General features: G+C 40.6%; 1 protein-coding gene across 3 annotated transcripts in view; it reads right to left on the bottom strand.

Annotated features, from left to right (window-relative positions):
• The window catches only part of PRMT9 (protein arginine methyltransferase 9), a 28621-nt gene extending 10808 nt beyond the window's left edge, over positions 1 to 17813 (bottom strand). Inside the window, exons 1-9 of one of the 3 annotated variants that reach the window (XM_090036358.1) lie at positions 17685 to 17813; positions 17344 to 17421; positions 14331 to 14541; positions 12918 to 13066; positions 11859 to 12095; positions 10950 to 11117; positions 8750 to 8852; positions 6535 to 6641; positions 308 to 500 (exon numbers count right to left, since the gene is read on the bottom strand). In XM_090036358.1, coding sequence (XP_089892484.1) covers positions 308 to 500; positions 6535 to 6641; positions 8750 to 8852; positions 10950 to 11117; positions 11859 to 12095; positions 12918 to 13066; positions 14331 to 14516 — 1143 coding nt within the window. In that variant the 5' untranslated portion in view covers positions 14517 to 14541; positions 17344 to 17421; positions 17685 to 17813. Of the gene's footprint in view, positions 1 to 307; positions 501 to 6534; positions 6642 to 8749; positions 8853 to 10949; positions 11118 to 11858; positions 12096 to 12917; positions 13067 to 14330; positions 14542 to 17343 lie in introns of all 3 variants that reach the window. The other 2 variants (XM_090036359.1, XM_090036360.1) reach the window with 2 other exon arrangements.
• Positions 17814 to 19526: the final 1713 nt, after the last annotated feature.

A 19526-nucleotide genomic window follows, 5' to 3' on the forward strand; every position in this document is an offset into this window, starting at 1 on the left:
CACAAAAGGACAGTTAAGCTTCCCCAAAATTCACTAGGAAGAGTCAGAGAGACTCCATTTGCTGCAGTACAACATCCATGCCCACTAATTGTATTCCAAAAGTCCTAGCAACACAAAGAAGTGGCCACAGCAATGAGGACAAAGTAACTTGGGGATGGCTTTGCCTCATGGATAAGTGCTAATAATCGCCCAAGCAAACTCTGCAGTGAAGACATTTCCATAGAGACCAGTCAGATGTTTGGCTCTGCATCATTATTTCCAAGAGATTTTTTTTGAAAGGATGCAAGGCCAAGAAACAGTTTTTTACCTGGAGATTGTTGAAATCCACTGTCATGACTTGAAAGGGTTCTGTCAGAGGCATGTAACCCCCAGGAATTCTACTGAGCTTTTCTGTGGTGTAAGGTTCAAGAGTCTCCTCTGAGTTTACCGAAGCATGTGTTGGACTACAGAATTCCACTGTGTCTGCCAAACGCACACTGGCAACTTCTTGTATTCCCACTCTAGGGGAGGCAAGAGATGGGGGGGAAGAAAAACCACACAAACATTCCTAAATTTGACAAAATCAAAACCTATTCACAGTCCTTTCTTTTACCTGTCAAAGCATTTCATGCACAATACAATAATTAAGTGTGCACTGATTGATTGTATTTGTTCCTGTCATGTTAAAAAAAAAATCTAGAATGTACATCTCTTTGGGGAGTTAAGAAAACAAAGAGTTAATGGTTAGTTAAGGAGTACGATACGATATCTAAGGGCTCCAACACCCTCAAATATTGTTCACTGGGACTCATACTTACTGTTCACAAGCAGCTGGGCAAAAGAAATGTGTGCATTAAAAGAATAGAAATGATATGTTTTTTCCCCTCCTTATCTGCTTTGGGAGAAGGATGATGGCACATTTTAGAACAGACTAACAAATATGTTGTAATAATTCAGGGAGATGCACAGGAGAGAAAATGCATGCCAAATAGATGCTTCATAGCATCTTCAAGATGGTGATGATGTAAAGCAGTCCAGAAAAAAGCAATTTTTCCCAAATAAAATTGGCAATCAAGATGAGAAAGTTTGTTTTTAGGGTAGAATAGGCCTCCCATATTCAGAACAGTTTCCCTTCACAAAGACCATGGAATAGTCCCGTTATCTTGTAGGAAAAGGACTTAATAAGGGTGGCTTTAAAGAAAAGATGATGACATCTTTAATGCATTTAATTTTTATGCTTGTAAGTTTAAGGATTCTGAGCCATAGTCTATATTCCTAATTTCAAGAATTACAAGAAATAAGAAATTTATATTAGGAAAAAGAAGATCTTACATAAGCTGGAGCTCTCGATTATTCTGAGAAAAATGTACGCTTGTACAGAATTCATTTCTTCCAATTTAAGGCACAGCTAACATGACACACTCAGAGGTTCAAGTGACAGCCCATCTAAATTCCTAAAACTGTTCTTAAATTCCTAAAAAGGTTCTAGAATTACAAGAGCCCTCATAAAAGCTAAACTTTCAGTAGTCAGGTCATATGGTATATCACTTCAGATACAGTTCTCTCCTGATCTGTGAAATTTCTGATGGCAGAAATAAAGGAATTATCTTTTGTTATAGTATCAATTTTTTTAAACAGCAAATGCATCTTGATGAAGAAAAACAGCAAAACAAATCAACCTATGTCTTTGTAGCAGTCTGCTGGCAATATTTAAAAATATGCTGCATTATGTTTATTGCATAATATAAGTGATATTTTTAAAATGCATTCTAACTGTTGCATGCAATCAATATTTAACAGATACCAAAATGTTCCCTATAATGGGGCCTATAAACAGCCTTTTCTTCCATAATCTGTATCAAAATATTTTTAGACATACTCACCTCAAATATTTTTAGTAAAGATAATTAAGAATTGGTATAAATTTATAGGAGCTATGGCATATTTGGAGATACACAGAGCAATGACACATTTTCCTTCCTGTTAACTTCATAAATGAAGATGAGATAGCTTTCTAGAAGATACGTTGTAGCTCAAAACAAAGTTATTAGCTTGATGCAGAAGTTAATGGGGGAGGCTCTTTGGAATGCACTGTGGAAGAAGTCAGGCTATATAGCTGCAATGATCCCTTCCATCTTTACTGAATCACTACATAAGTGCCATATTAAAGCATCTGTCCTTAAGCCTGAAGGTCTGAAAATCAGGCCTAGAAGTCCAAAACTTAAAATTCTACAGTGAATTCAGTTTGATAAAATGCCTAGTTACAGTTCAACAAGGCCCCGATAGATGTTATTTTATAAAAGTTAAGAACCTAAGAATTGCCATTTACTGGGTCAGACCGCAGGTCCATCTTGCTCAGTATCCTGTGTTATACAATGGCAGAGAATAGATGCTGAAAGGCAGAGTGAACTGGGTATCACCAAGGTTTTTTCCACTGTCCCATCTCTCACCTGCAATTGCCAAGCATTTAAGGTCTAGGAAATTAATTCAATGGCTGTACCCCTAACTCTCATGCTCAGCAGCTACTGATGCTCCTTTCCTCCAAGAATTTGTCCGATCCCTTTTTCAAATCTGGCTAAAGTGTCAGCTTCCACAACATCTTCTGGCAGAGTTCCACATTTTAAATTACATATGGTGTGAAACAGAACTTATTTTTGTTAGTTTTTAAAACATTACTTTTGCAGTTTCACTCTGTGACCCCTAGTACTTATATAGTGAGACACAATAAATAAATCCTTATTTCCATCAAGGAACAGGTCAAGTTCATAGGGCAAGATGTACCTAGATGGTAAAAAGTGCCCTGGGAACTTGTTATGCCAACAACTCCTAGCAAGAGGAGCTGGAGAGCTGATGGCAGGGGCTGTCAGCCCTTCTGGGTAAAGAAACTGCTCCCCTAACCCTTATACCGAGTAAAGAAGACCCATTAGAACAACTGGGGGCAAGAGAAGCAGGACTCAAACACATGTTTGTGTGTTTTTCTGCTCTCCCTATTCTGCCTTCACCTTTAGCTTTCCAAATAAATTCCCTTCCTCTTACTCATGCTGATTATGTTTACACTTTGCTTCTTACAGGGAATAAGTGTTAATGTCTCCTAAAGACACAGCTTTGAAAGCAGGTTGGGGAAAGGGAGGACAGTCAGCGAGTCTTGACATTTCCTGCTATGACACCCTGGGGCAGCGTTGTTCAACATGAGTTAAAGAGGACAAGAAGGAGGGCAATCAACCCAGGAAGCTGGAAGACCCAGTCAAACACAATCACCCTGTGTATTACATGCCACATATTCAAATTAAAGTCTGATAGATGCCATGCACAAAAATGTTCTACATTTTTCAAGTAACATCATGGTAGTTGGTTTGCCATTTTTATTGTGCAATAATTAATTTACATGTATAGTATGTAAGTTCAGTGTGCAATTAACCAGTTAATTGCACAATAAGTATAAGGTGTCAGGGGCCCAAGTGTAGCAATTTGTGCCACTGACCTGTAAAACATTTTTCATGAGTCATGTTATACCAAACAAGGAAAGCTGTTTAACTTATAAATGCAACAGGATGTGCAGCATAAGCCTGTACCTTACAAGTTTTGGGGAACTCTTGTTCTTTTATGTTGAGCCTTTCCTTTAAGCCTTTTTCACATGATAGTTCATTACTTTGTTTGTTCTTCTAACAGAGAATATAGACAGTTTTCAGACCTGCTTTTAAGGGAATACACTGTAGCAAATATTTCAGATAAAGTGAAAAGGGCATGTAAAAATGCAACAAAAATATGACAATAAAAATGCTACTATGGCAGAAGAATAGAGGATTGCAAACTACACAGCTATTTTTTTTAAAAAGGTGTTTATATTTGGAAACTGTGGTCCAGCAAGCTCAATCTGAGTATCAAGTTGACAGCATAAAAGTAATACAATTCAAAATACCTAAATAAAGGGGTAAAACCCCCCGAAACCAAAACCTGCCTAACTTACACCATCAAAGTAGTGATTATAGGTGATATCAATTATCTGACCTCCATTAACAAAATCCTTCACAAGAAATTAAGAAAACTAAGCAGTTATGGGAGGAAAGATAAGAATTCTGTAACGGGTTAAATCAGCTAAAAAGGCCAAGACAGAAAGAAAGATAGAAAGACAAAGAATAAGCTTTCTACGTGACAAATGGTTTTGCAGTAGGATATGGGGATTTTGGTTTTTGGTACGTGAAAAAGAATGTAAACTATAAGGCTGCAAGATGTGCAGATTAATGTTGATAACTGTGGGTCATCAAGACTATAAAGGGGACTTCAGAAGAGAGCAAGGTGAACAGGATAAAATTCAGTCCTGATAAACAGTAGGTAAGACATCTCAGATTAAAATAAGTTTGAACTCTTATACAATGGTTAGTCTCTAAAATCATTGTAAACAGCTAGGCAAAGGAAAGCACAACAAAAAATTGCTTAGCATTGCTGCATATTTAGCAAAACAAAATGTTTAAAAGAATATAAAGCTTAGAACACTGCATTCAGTTCCAGTTATCTTGCTCAGAAATATATACACCCACGATGGATTCAAAGATAATGGAAATGACAAGACATGGAAAATTCTGCATGAAGGGAGACTGAAAAAGTAGTATTCCTTAGAAAACAGACATTATAGAGTTAAACAAAATGAGGAAAGTCAGAGAAGCCAAGTAAGATTTTCTTTTTAAGATCAAAGGGATATTCAGTGAATATTCTGTGAAACTGTAAGGAATCAAATTAAAAAGCACTGAACATTTCTTCTTATACGACATTATTAACCTAGAGATCATTGAGGTCGAGCTCTCAGCAGGGTTATAAAAAAGTTAGCCATATACATTTCCAAGGGATCATCCAAAATTATATTATCCTACCTAGATTTTGTAAGGTTTAGAAACCTTGCTTTAAGATATGAGTGATTAACAGACTAAGGGGAAACATCTTTTCAAGGCAAGCTTTTCCATAAATATCTGTTACTAAAACTCTCTAGTAAAGTACTGAGCAATGTCAGGGACCTCTAGCGTTAGAAAGACCACAGAACTGATCTGACAGGTCTGCAAGATATTCCTTAATAATATCTAAGGTGCTATAATTTAGTTTAATGCAAGGATAACAAACTTCAAAAGGTAAAATCATTTGAGAAAGGAATTATGTTTGGAATCAAACTGTGTACCATTTGGGGATGAGGATGCTGAGAAGATGCATTAACATGCAGATTATAGCAAATCCCCATCTTCATTCTCTGGAAATGCTCTCTGCTGTGAGGTGTGAAGCTAACTGAAAAGGAAAAATGAGGGCAAATACCACACATTAATGCAAGAGTCTCATAATTAATCCAGAAACAGAGAGGTATTACTTCCATTCAGGTGTGGATTCAGAGGGAAATGCACTAGTGCAGTAGCATCCCCTTTTGATTCCTGATCTACCCAGAGTTTACAACCAACTGCCTAGCAGTGACAGCACCATTTGTATTCAGGCAGTAGTGAGGAAATCAACTGGCTAATTATAATCTACCCAATTCCCGCTAAACTCTTCACTCCACAGGTGTTAATGACCCTGTCTTGTTTAATTGTATTGATGCTCCACTAATCAAGCTATCCCTTTTTTCTGTAATTCTGCTGTCTGTTTGCTGCTTCTGGTAAGGTAGCTCCTATTTCACAGCCCTGCAGATTGTTTTCAACTCATTTCAATAAATATATTTTTTGCTTCAACCTTACACTGAATAATACAGTCCTAGACCCCTAGCATATTAGTGAAATCTCTAGTTTAATTTTTAACTGTAGAAAAATGTGCTTTTTTATGTGGTCACGCACCTCACCATCTACAGCCCCCTTTTCACAATTCTAGATCTACCTATGCTTCCATTATGCTGCAAAAGGCATGCACTTCATTGCAAGTGATTAGCAAAAAAGTTTAATGCATCTCTGATCTATGGATGCTTTAGTATAGTCTTATTTTAGAGGACTGACCTCTAGAGGGCAGAATGCATGAACAAAATGCATCGAATGCATTAAATGCATGCATTAAATGCATGAACAAAGGTAGAAAAACACAGAATATTTCAAAACACACTCACATTTTGAACACTTTCCAAATGTCTTATATGCCATGTTCTTTATGGATGAAAAATAGTATACTATAAAGCCATAATAAATTTCTGTGTCCTGACATTATTAATTCCTCAGTATTTTCAGATTTAAATAAAAAGACTGTCTCATTAGAGACTCCATTCCAGAATATGTGGATGGAATGCCTAGCATGAATTTCTTCTGATGAAAAGTCTAACATACAGGAAAACATACATCCAAGTTGCAGTCCCTAAATTAATCTAGCCATTCTGAGTATACATCTAGAAGCTAATCAGTAGCAGGTAAGTTATTAAAATACAAGCAAATTCTGTTCATACTTTACACAGTGCTTGCCTGTGTAACTGTAAGCTGAAACAGTTAAGAGAATGGGGGGGGAAGAGCCCTCTCCCCTCGTAAAAAAAAAAAAAAAAAAAAATCAACTTCATTTTAAAAATCTCAAAGATTATACTCTGATAGGTTTAGTTTAATATACCTGTGGTGTCTGCGTATTTCTTTGCATTCCACTGCCATCCCAAATACAGTAGCACCTGCAGGAATAACTCGGCCGTAGTCTTCAAAACGAACATCATTACATTTGGGCTGTAAAAGTGTAAATAAAATTATTGCCTCACTGTACAGTAATATATTTCTTTCCAATTGTACTGCTGAGCCCAAATGTGGCATTCCTGCGTGTAATTCATTCCGATAGTTCAGGGATAAAAGTACTTTCAATAGCTAATGTTTTCTTGTGTTTATAATTCCAGTTAGTAGGGCTAATGCACTTTCAAAATGAAAGATCTACCTTCCTTCCTTTAAAAATATCCAACTGTGCACCATGTTATTAAGGGAGGAAAACTTCTAGCATTATTGTTCTTTTCCCAAATTTTTATTTCCTCCACAGTACTCCAAAAGCCCCTCTGATCCTAGGGCATCAAGTGCTGCATTTCTCTATTTTTTTTCCCGGAAATTAATGAGTTCCCTCACTTGGAAGTGCCATGCATGTTCTCTAAATCTCAACCAAGAAAATATCCCATTTTCAGGTTTAGCCTTAATTAGTAAATACTTTTGCCACAAAATGAATCATCAATGAATGATGGTTTGGCAGCTGGCTCCCTCCCATACTGCCCAATATTGTTCACCTATTTTTATTATTCATACTTCCCAGTATTTATTTGGATAGCTTCACTTTTTTGTTTTGTTTTACCACTTATCTTTCAAAACTAGCGTTCTTTTTGTACTTATTTCATGTCTCTCTTTAAAATGTGTCTCCGTGTTTACCCTGTCCTTACATTTTAGGTCATCTACTTACAGTTAGTTTGTATCATCTTTGCTCTGCTCAGTGCAATCTTTTCATTATATTGCAACATAAATAAGCTAATGAACAATACACAAACTCAATGAATCGGGGACATGGCAAAAATAGAAGGAATCCAGAAAAAATGCAAACCAAGTGGTTATGTTTTAGTACATCTAAAACTAGCCTGCCACACACTTGTAGATAAAGTTTATGTTTAAACAAGAGTTTCATCTTCCTCTTCATTACTATGTCTTGTTATTTTATAGTCTGTATTTTAGCTCATCTCAGAAGGATACATGTGAGCTCACCACACAAAATGAGTAGATCCTCAATTATTCTTACTTTAAACGGTAGAAGCCAGTTTTGGCCTAGTATAGTAGAAAAACCTGGATGAGTGTTTAAATGGGATCTTTTCTTTTTGCTTCAAATGGGAAAATGGAAAAGAATCAGACCACCAGAAATAAGAATTTTCAGAGTCTGCAACTTGTTTCATAAAAAGAAAAATGTTTGTCAGCAACTAGCATTACAAAGTTAGGAATTGTAAGTGGGAAGTTGCATTAATGTAGTGGAAAGGCAAGGTAAATGTATAAATATTGCAAAAGTTACTTCTTAGCTTTTCAAGTAAGGGAGGGCATACTAAATTGTAACATTTGTTCTCTGGTGCCATAAACAGAACTACCTGCATTGTAGTTTTACTATTGCTATTAATTACAAATGATGTGATTTTGATCTCAGTTACACTATTTAGCCCTTCCCTTCTAAGTTACACTTTCAATTCCAGCCTAGTTGAGTACTGACTTCCTGGCAGCTGTTTAGTGTCTTAAAATGAAATACATTAATTTAATGTTAGTGGACAGGTGTTCACAACACAAATATGTCACCACCATTTGCCCAGCAGAGGTGCTGCTAAAGGCCAAGTAGTGAATAGCCATAAACACTAATCCCCCAAATTTCTCCAGGAAAAGTAGCCTTGAGAAAGTTTAAAAGGAATACATGATTAACAAGGTCTTGTGTGTGCCTGCCTATTCTGAACTTCATTCTACTAGGCCAGGGGTTGGCAACCTTCACCCTGTGGGCTGGATCCAGTCCATGGATATGGGGGTTTGGCAGCTGGCTCCCTCCCAGTGCTGCCACAGAAAGAAGTGGCAGTAGCGACTGGGTCCCAACATCTACCTGCTTCTGACCCAAACAAGGTCAGTCCAGCCTGCAGCCTTAAAAGGTTGTCAACTGCTGTACTAAAACAAATCTCATGTTCTTCACCAGGATTAAACTGGTGAAAATTTAAAAAAATACATACAAAAACGTTACTTGTTTAAATATTCTGCTTTTCCCAATACTTAGGATAAAGATGTCTTGTATACGGTCATAAGTAGGGATGTCATTTAGATATATATACACACACATCACCTACCTTTGGCTGTAAAAGCAAATGCTCCCAAGCATGTATCAAACTCTCCACAATCCCTTCTCCAAATAATCCAGCATCTACAGTCTCTGTGACAACCAGGGAAACTCTATGAAAATTGGTATTAAGAGAAGTGGAATATAGTTATGTATAATTCATTTTGCTATGTCATCCCCTCTTTTAAGTGCAAAACTAAAATACGAGTCCATGGTACAACTTTAAATCAACAGTCATTGTTTACTGAGGTAATACAGAATGAATAGAAAACATGCATACAGCAGACGAACATATTTTAAGTTACTGCTGTAAGTTATTCAAGCCATAGAAGGGTTTTTAGATACTGAGCAAGTTCACTATAAATCCCAGTCAATATATAGTGCAGAAGGTATAGTGATAACCTTTAATAGATTTTCTGACTACTTAAATCTTATGCTCCCCAGAAGCATCCCATCTGAAAGTAAGAAAAGGGCTCTTAATTAAATGTACCAAAAATTAAAATACTGAATCAAAATAATTTGCCTTCAGGGATGCTGAGTTAGCTTACTCGCTCAATCAACAGATTTTTTTAAAAAATGCATTACATACTCATTTGGTTATAGCTATATTATTAGCCAATCCACATCCACTTTGCTAAGTCTACTGGTGAACAAGATAAATAAAACAAACATGTCAAAAACAGATGCCTTGTTGGAGGAAAAAAGATATTTTTAACTATACAAGCAAACTTTAAGTCTGGAAAAAAACATGATTAAGTTAGCTATACTACAAATCTCATAAACTGAAAAAAGTGCTGATGACCTCTCTTGAAAACTGCCCCAAACGTGAATTTACTGTAGGTGAAATCATCATTTCTACAACTAGTTTGAGGTACTTTGCAACAGAATAGTGTAGGACAGAACAGAAAGTTAAGTTTTAGTAATATTTCCAAGCCAACTCTCTCTGAATGGTGAAGTTAAAACATCCTGTGGACGGCTATCTACAAGAAATGTAAAATAATGTAAAATAATTTATTGAGCCTCTATGCCACAAAGCACAAAATATATGTCTTTTGGATTTTTGGTTGTAGCTGTGTTGGTCTAAGGACACAGGCAGTCAAGTTTTTTTGGGCAGATGTGGTATCTTTTATTAGACCAACTGAGTAGTTGGAAAAAAGTTCTTAACAAGCTTTTAGGTGCAGTCACCGTTTGTCAGACACAGGAAGTCTCTGCTGTTCTGAGACTCCAAGGAATGAGAGAAGCTAAAAGTGTACTAGGATGTCAGTGAATATATAAACAGGTAAAGATAAGCAAGACAAAAGGAAAAGAAGGGAAGGGAGGGAGGGGGAAGAGAACAGGGGGAAAAAAAGTCAGAGGGAGACAGAGATAAAATATAAAGGTGACAAAGAGGCAGGCTGTGAAAAAGGTAATGGAGATCAGAAGAGCAGGAATGGGAGAAATTAGAAGTGACAGGATGTCAGTGAAAATGTAAAAGGGTAGGAGTACAAAAACAAAACAGTAAAGCAGGGGAGGGCAGGGGAAGAAAACAGGGGACAAAAAAGGCCAAAGGGAAAAACACTACAGAGGTAATGATACAAGGTAAAAAAGAGGCTAGCAATTGAAAGGAAATGCTAGGGAACCAGGAAGAAAAAGGGAAGAGAAGTGGAGGAGGAGAGGAGAGAAAAGGTGAGGTGGGGGAAAGGAATGTAAGAGGTCAGGTCAGGCAGGTACCATGTGAATCAGATGTCAAGCAGTTTGTAATGTGTCATAAATCCAATGTCTATATTAAGTCCACGACACTATATGTCTAGCATTATTGCTAGAGTGGATGCAGAGAGTTCCCTTGACTTGCTAGTCCCAGCATGTGTAAGAGCTGCTGCCAAAAAAGAACAGAAAAGACAGACAACAGCATCTGAGAACCCCAAACCAAATTTCTAGAAATGTTTTTCCTTTTCCCCCTTTTTTCAGACTTGTCTTTGTCAAATAAGTTTATTTCTAATTAACAGCATTATCCAATAAATTGTTACAAGTGAAAGAAGGTTACTTTAAATGATCTGAAAAATATTATTAACTATATAGTTAAAATACTATGACAGAAATAATTAATTTGATGGGTACCATCTTAACAAAATTATTTTTAGCCTGTATTTATTATACTGTACACTTCCCCTCCCCATCCCCTTTTTTAAAAACTTAAATTAAAAATCATCAGAATAAAATGTTTAAGTTACCTTTCAGGTATATGCTTTGGAATTTCTACATCAAGTGACTTCATATGCATAAGTTTAATCTCTCCTTCCATATTATTTGCTGCTATGACATCAGAAGCAAGTTCATACATAGTCTTTGATAACTCACAAGCATAAACATGAAGAGCTCCAGCCTTTTTGGCAAACATGCTGAAAAATGACAATCATCCAAGACATCAATTCATTCTTGTTATTATTATTATTTTAGTTTAAATTAAATCACTCTCAAATTTCTTAAAGTATCTTTTCATCCTGTTCATATTTTTATGAAACGCAATAGAAATCCAGATATCAGCTCTACTTCGAATCATATCAGGCATTTCCCCTAATATACAATGTATTACCTGCAGTAAAGTTTCTCTAAACCTATTGTAATATAATATATTACCATAAGAATATTGTATAATGGCAGAGTCATTCCCTACTATATTTTAGCTTAGACCCAAAGACTGCAGGGTAGCATGCTAATAACACACTTGAGTTACTTAGAGCTTACAACATGATCTAGTTACTTAGCTAATTAACTCTCTAAGTAACTAGAGCTGTTTTGCCCTGTATAAATGTGTACTTAAGCAGGAGTGACCTTATTGTTTAAAAACAGCACCAATTCACTAGCTTGCATTGCAGTTCTTACCACTGAAAGCATTATGGCTTTATATCAGCATGAGACTACCAAATGTACTGCCAATGACTCATTCCAAGTAACTTATTCCACAATACAAATGACTCTTACTGGTGTCTATACACCTTAAGCTTTGCTTTAATTTTACATGGAAGTCAATTTTTTACTTTTGCAATAACTAATTTAAAATAAGTCAAGCTAGTTAAATATTAGCAAAAAAAACCAGTTCTCAGTGTAAGATTTATATTAAATGTTAATTTGTGCCAAACCTCAGTATTCCTGTTCCTGCTCCTATATCTAGAACAGATTTGCATCCAGAGTGGACCATCTTCTCTATTGCTTTCTGGTAAGTCAGATTCCTCTTGATATCATTCAGCATGATGAAGTGCCAACGTTCAACCAGCCAGTTTGCAACACGATAAAAATTTTCCTTTGCATCAGCAAAGTCAGGATTTAGCTTCACTGCTTTATGAAAATATCCAGCTGCTTCATCTCTAAAGCCCATTCTAGCAGTAAAAATGACAAATAAATAGGGATCATGTATCACACTGCTAAATATCTACAACTCAAAAATGTTAGGAAAAAGTCATATTTCACCATTACTGAACAATTCAATTATGAGTGATTATTTTGACATCATTGTATTCAATTTGGAAACCACTTCGTTTTGCTTAAACTGCTTTGGCTTCAAAAAACTGAGCAATGGATACAAGCATGCTTTATTCTGATGCTCACAACTTTTCAGGTAAAGGTTCCAAAGCAAGCTCCTATCTTTAGAGGTTTGAAAGTAAGTGCTTTCTGTCACTGCAAGACATTTTCAGACAGAAATCCCTTTATTAAAGGATTTCTATACAAACACTCTTTTCAACAGAAAGCCAAGTTACTGGCTTACTAAAATTGAGTGATAAATCACTATTCCAAAGTCCCTGGTTTTCTACATGCTAAAAATGAAGTTAAATTTCCAAACCAAAATAAAAACTCCTCAAAGAAAATATGATTAGCTTACTAAGAGAGAGATATGGTTCTATGACCAGTTTTTAAAATAAAAGAATACACAATACACATTCAGTATATGTTACATTATATACATATACCGCTATTGTTCACTGATTCTAGTGACTATTTCATGCTTGGCTTTGGCACCGTAAAGCAACTGCTAGAACTAGCTATTATACGTATTAATGGAACTGAGATTCAGTATTACTTAATGGACTCAGTAAAATGCTGAAGGGACACACTGGACTGGTTTCTAAATGTTCATTGTTAAATGATATCAAACAGCATACCATGAAATAAAATAAAATGACTGAATACAGATTTCTACCTACCTGAAGAGATGTTCCCCCATGCTGTTACATATTACTTCGTCATTAGGAAACAATTCTAGGGCCTGCTCATAGCAGTTAAACAGGTCTTGAACTCTTGCAAGAGAATCTAGCTCTTCTGCCCACTTGAAAAGGGTATACTGAAATGTTTCCTGAGAAGAAACACAAATCACTAAAGCAGTGATGCATACATAAAAAGAGAATTAAAGACTCTAGAAACAAAGGAGATAACCATGAAATCAGGCCTATGATGTAAATGGACAACTGCATACGAATTTTTAAAAAATGTTCCCAAAAAAAGAGAAGTTTTTCCTGGTCCTCACCAGCGGACCATGAGGTATGTGGTTTTGTGGTCCTTAAACCTTAAACCACACAAAGTACAACACTGCAGAAACATACTGAAAGCTTATAAATATGTACTGCACTATGCAGAGTACAAACAAGGACCAGCAGAGCCTCATTTTGGGGTCTACTGAACACAAGGAGGAAACCGGACAATTTCCCAGGCAGATCCTGGGGCCAGCTACCATTTTCACAGACTGAATGCAGCAGGGGGGAGGGTCCCCCCACCTTGCCTCTGATTGGCCAAGGGGCCCCAGCAGTCCCATCCTTCCCCACTGATTTCCCGTGGTCCTAAACCATGGCTTAATTACCCTGATTAAGCCCAGGGAAGCCATTAATCCATGCATTATTAAGTGTGGATTAATGGCTGCTCTGGGCTTAATCAGGGTAATTAAGCCACAGTTTGAGGCCATTCCCAAGAGGTAGGCTCCTTGCCAAAAATTACCAGCAAGCAGAGAAAAGGGCGGGAAGCCCTACAGTCTTGGAGCACGGGGTGAAGGGCAGGCTGCTGGCAGCAGGAGGCACAGAGACTGCAGATGGCTGCATTGAGGTGCTGTAGCCAGGACGCTGCACCAGGGTCCATAGAGCCTGAACTGGCTGCATGTGCACAATGAACTGGCCTGAGACCATAGGACAGCTGTCTGCAGCCTCTGTGCCTCCTGCTACTAGTTTTCTCTGCTTGCTCATAATTTTATTTCTTTTCCTCAGCAACCCTGCCAAAAACATGGAGCCCACTGCTTTTCATGGAGTTTGCCTGATTTCGTGTTTCCACAAAAATTGTGTAATCACAAATTTGGTAGGTCCCTACTCATTTCAATTCACTAACAACTTTTAAAAGGAAGATTAAAAAAAAGGTAAGTCCTAAATCAATAATCTCTCTTCTCAGCCATGTAAAACATTATTAAAAGTGTTGATGGACAACACTGCCCTTATATTTCTTAACTTTCTTCCATTATGCAAAATAAATTAAAACCATATGATCGCAGTAAAACCTGTTCATTAAAAGCGTCTTTAAGAATGAAAAATAATACAAACTAAGATTGTTTCTTAAATTATTTTAAATAGTTCATTTACCTTGACATCATTTTTTAGTTCAGGAGCAAGATTCAGTACCAGGAGATAATGAGCATAAGCAGTTCCAAAATCCTGGTCTTCCAGACAATGCTGAGCACTCTGTAAAGATCTAGAAACCAGCTCTCGTCTGCTGGCTTCCCGGCCACTTCTGAGGCCTCGATGTGATCTGGCTCTAGAATTGAGCATTTTGATCCTAGTGAAATGTGAAGCTCTTAAGAAAGAAAACAAAAAAAAAATTACTGTTATTCTACAGTGAGAAGTCCGTGTATAGAAGTGACAGGTCAAACTATTCTACATTTCTAGCATGTACTGGCAAGGCATCCAAACCTGCAAAAACTTGCAGACATGCTTAGCTTTGAGCTCTGTGAATAGTCCATCGACTGTAATGACCTCTTGTAGCCCATATAGCTAATGGCACATGAAAAATCTTCAAAGGTTCATATGTAACCATACATATATGGTTTATTTGTTTACCCCAGCTCAGAAAAGCACATAGCTCACCTCTAAAATAATCAACTGGTAATTAGGAGTGCACTGATAGAGAATTTTTGAGCCAATACCAGTGGGAGATTTTTAATGAGCTGATAGCGATCCAATTTTGATATGCAGCCAGGCACACAGAGTGGCATCCGGCTGGTAAGTCTGTTGTGGGGGAAGAGATCGGGGGGGTGGAATTCAAGGCTCCCTGCAATGAGGAAAGGAGTGGGGCAGACATTGCAAAGCCAGGACGGAGTGCAGGACACAACTGTGAGTGGCTCTTCTAGGGAGTGTGGGAGGGGGTGGCTCCTGCTACTGCATGCACCCCAGGAGGACATGGGGGGACATGTGCCTCCAGATCTGTGCACGGAACAAGGGCAAGCTGGTGCTGCAGGCTGGGGCCAGGCTCTTCTTGGTGGGGGGTGAGCAGGGCTGCACTCAGGATGGGCAGAAGCACTGGGAGAGGGCTCGGGAGGGGGTGGGGGGGACTGTAGTCCCCCAGTCCCCATCCCCCCCAGGAAGAGCCCAGCACCACCCTGGCCCAACACACCCACCAGGAAGAGCCTGGTGCTGCCCTAGCTTGCAGCAACAGCCCACCCTGTGCACAGATCCAGTGGCACCCCCCACACCCATGCCTCCTGGGGTGCATGCAGCAGCAGGAGCTGCTCCCTCTGCACTCCCCGGATGAGCCACTTGCAGCTCCGTCCCATGCCTACCCTACCCCAGTTGAGCAGTGCCTGCACCTGCCCCACTGCCTCCCTCGCTGCAGGGGTCTCTATCTGCCCCCCCACGCCCTTTCCCTCACAAGACTTACCAGCCAGACTCAACTGCTTTTCATGCTGCCAGGCTGTGCTCCTGAGTGCCTGTGTGCTGTGCTGCAGCTGTGCATGCACAGGGCATTTATCAGTCATATCAGCCAAAAAAAGCTGATTGCCAATACAATCCATTTTCCTTATATCAGTGCTCATCTGGTACGGGAATGATGAATCTGCACCTCTACTGGTAATTATAAACAGATACATTTGCAAAACTTCAGCTTACAAGTTGCAGGCTGCCTGATACAATTGACAAGGCAAAGAAGACTCCCCTGCTCAAGCAACACCAAGTGGTGACACCTTACGGTAATTCACATCTACAAGCAATAAGTTACAGTGTTCTTTTTCATAACCACCCAGGGTTAAAATATAAGAACTTGACAAATCGTGTCAAAATACAGGGATTCTACACACTTGAAGTCTCTGGGTGCAAACAAGCATTTGTAGCACTCAGCTCAGGTTTAGGTGGCTTACGGTAGGCCTGAGCTGGGATCCCACATGTGCAAATGTTCGGTACTGGCTGGGTGCAAACAGCTGCAGGTAAGTAAGTTGGAGGCTAGGGAGGTTTGGGAGGATGTGTTCAGTATAAGGGATAGAGGGAAATAGCCCTGTCAGAAGGGGTGGGGTTAAAGCAGGACAGCTGTGGTCGGCTGAATTAACTCCTTCTAGAACAAGTTAACCACAAGTGGATCTAAACTAGGGTTACCATATGTCCCAGTTTTCCTGGACATGTCTTCTTTTTGGGTCCTCCCATCTGTGTCTGGGCAGTTTTGTAAAATATCAGGAAGTGTCTGGGCTTTTGCTCTGCCTCTGCCCCAGCAAGGAGTTGCTTGGGGATGGGGGCAGCAAGGGAAGGTGACTGGAGGCAGGGCATTAGATCCTGTATGCACAAGCTGGGCAGCTGCAAGTGCTGGGGCTGCAGCAGGGTGGGGGAAGGAGGTGAGGGGCATTGGTAGGGCTGGGGGAGACAAGAGGCTATGGCTCAGGAGTGAGGAATATCAGCAGGGCCAGGTGGGCTGTGGGTTGGGAGTGACAGTACCGGCACCGTCTGCGGGGCAGGGTACTGAGGATTAGGAGTGAGGGTGATCAGCAGGGCTGGGGGTGGCAGCAGCACTGTGGCTTGCGAGTGACAACAGGACATGGGCATATATCACTGCTCCCATCCCATCATGTACCCCTTCCCTCTTTTCCCCCCACAGGTGTTCTCTTCTTTGAAACTGAAAATACAGTGACCCTAATCTGAACTGACTCTCAATGGGCCACATCACTTCTAGGGTGATCCAAGCCCCATGCATGCCAGGAGACTGCCCTAACCTTAGCCACGAATGCTGCATACCCCTGGAGGCTGGGGGGGCATGGCAAAGCTCCCACAAATGGCAGCAGCACTGTTGGCAGAGGGAGCATGGCAGAGGCAAGTAGGGAGCTGCTGCAGGGCTATCGGCAACGGCGGGTTGAGGTGGTGGCAAGCACCGACCAGTGGTTGGCAACCACCTGCAAACACCATGAGCAGCAATCGCGGACCGCCTGCAGAGCCCACCGGCAGTGTTGGCAGCAAGGAGGGGGGATGGCGAGTGGCGACCGCCCATGAGTACCACGTTTTCGCAGGGGAGCACCACCACACATAGGGGGTGCATGTGCACCTGTGTGCACCCCCTATGTGTCGCCAATGACCTCAGCTACAGCCACTAAAGCATAGCAATAGGACACCCCCTGTCACTTGCCTTCTGGCGACCACTGCTCCAGGCTTCACCTCCGCATGCCGCTGCAGCCCCCACACACCTGGGTTTTCACACGAGGCGCTGGAAGGGACAAGAAACGGCAGGTGAGGAGCAGGGATGCACCCCCCGGTTACTGCACAGAGTAAAAAGCGCCGCAGCTGTACCCTCCGCCCAGCAGCGCCGGGCCTGGCCCGGGAGAAGCTGCAAGGCTGGAACCTCCACGGCCCGGGGCACGCGCGGGACAGCGCAGTGACGACGCGCGATGACGTCAGAGATCTCTCGGGCAAGGTGGGAATGGAAGCGGGAGCGGGAATCGAAGGCTGTTCCCGAGGGAGCCTCGTCACCTCGGCACTGCCTTCCCGGCCGCCGTCGTTCACCCCCGCACAGGGCGGAAGCAGCAGCTGGGGGCCGCCATCTTAGTTCCGGAAGGAGCTTTACAGCCTCACAGCACGGCCTGCGAAGCCGCGTTCCCCACTGAGCATGCGCCGCGAGCGGGAGGCGAGGGAGTTTCTTCGAGTGGGCGGGGATTGGCTTGTGGGAGGGGCCGTCAGTCGTGGGAGCGGGGTGCAGGGGCGTAGAGTTCTTGTTGCTGTCTCTTGGGATGTGGCCTCGCAGGCTTCCCAAAAGCAGGAGCTTGCATTTGGATCTTTGATGTAAAAATCACGGTTCGTTTCTTTGGAGGCTCAATGAATAATAATCCTTAGGCACACATTGTTGGTGATACAAAAGGTATATATTTGCAAATAGGGTCAGAGGGAGAAGACAAAAGATCAAAACCCTCTGCCCCCGGGAGTAATCATTAGCAGGCTTTTATCCCCTCTCCTCTGGCACGTGTACAGAAGCAGGAACTCTTACAACTCATTTCCGGTTCATACAAACATGCATGTGAATACGTCAGATCATACATCCCATGTGTATTATAATTAACTACTTAAGTATGCGGGGCAGATAGGCTTAATATGTATTAGGTTATTGCGCTTGCCCAGAAAGCACTTGAGGTTATGAAGGGTTCAACCTCAAGGCTAAGATGGCAATTACTCTTATCTAACCTAAAAAAATATGGGAGCCATGAAAGAAAGTGTGATTTAGTGTAACAAAGAGATAGTAAATTTGCAGAACAAAGAGAGAGAGTGATACCTTAGTACAAAGAGCCCTTGGTAGTTTTCCCTTCAATTTCCAACCCCCCTTCCCTCTCTCATTAAGGAGACAAGGAGGGCTAGCAGCTGTGTTTTTCTAAATCTGCTATTGATAATGTATTTTTAATAATATTTCTAACATCTTCATGATGTCTCAGTCTATTTTCAGAATCACTTTTTAACACATTTTGAATTACTATATTTTACTTTCAATTATTTTGTATTTTTAATTTTTTATTGACTTGTTTTTATATTCAATACAGTCATGGTATGCAGGACTGCAGAGGCAGTTAGAGCCCCTGAGGCCTGAATGTTGCTCTGGGGCCCAATCCTAGCATGTGGGGGACCAGCAGAGACTTCATGGGGCCAATCTGTGGGACTGGACTGTGGGCCCGGTCCTGGTGCAGGGTCTGATCAAGCCCATGCACCACTGCACCACTCATCTGGCCCATGGGGCCAAAAGGTTGCGGTCCACTGCTGTAGGTCAGTGGCTCTCAACCAGGGTGCTATACACCCTGGAGTGGTCTCCTAAGAGTGGTGCAGGCTGCTGTGCAGTGTTAGCACAAGTGAGGAAACATGATTGATAAAGTAATCCCAGAGGTTTCAAAGAGGAATCCAGAGCACTAAATACATTCTGACCAATTGTGGTCTTACTGAGGTCTTTACAACAAAATAATGGCTCTGTTCATTTTCTGTAGTTGGAAAAACGAGTGAAAACTAGGCACTGGCATTTTTGAAGGAGTGCTTTGAATCTAAAAAGTCTGAGAACCCCTGCTCCGAGGCTGAGTGCCTTCAGTTCCCACTAGGCTGATTCTCCGTTTTCTTACACTGCTTTTACACTGGGGCAATCCCACTGACCTCAGCACAGTGATGTCGCAGATCTGGTGTTTTTTCATTCATGTAGGTTACAATTCTGCAAGACGCTCAGTTCCCTTATACAAGCTAGTAAGCCTGAATCTTGCCTCCCTTTATTGTAAGCCTCTAGCCAAACACTTTAACCTCCATGGACACTCTGTCACTGACCTCGGAGTAGCTATTTTTAGACAATGA

The sequence above is a fragment of the Crocodylus siamensis genome, chromosome 2 (genome assembly GCF_052110815.1).
Source record: "Crocodylus siamensis isolate JL-2025a chromosome 2, ASM5211081v1, whole genome shotgun sequence".
NCBI lineage: Eukaryota > Metazoa > Chordata > Crocodylia > Crocodylidae > Crocodylus > Crocodylus siamensis.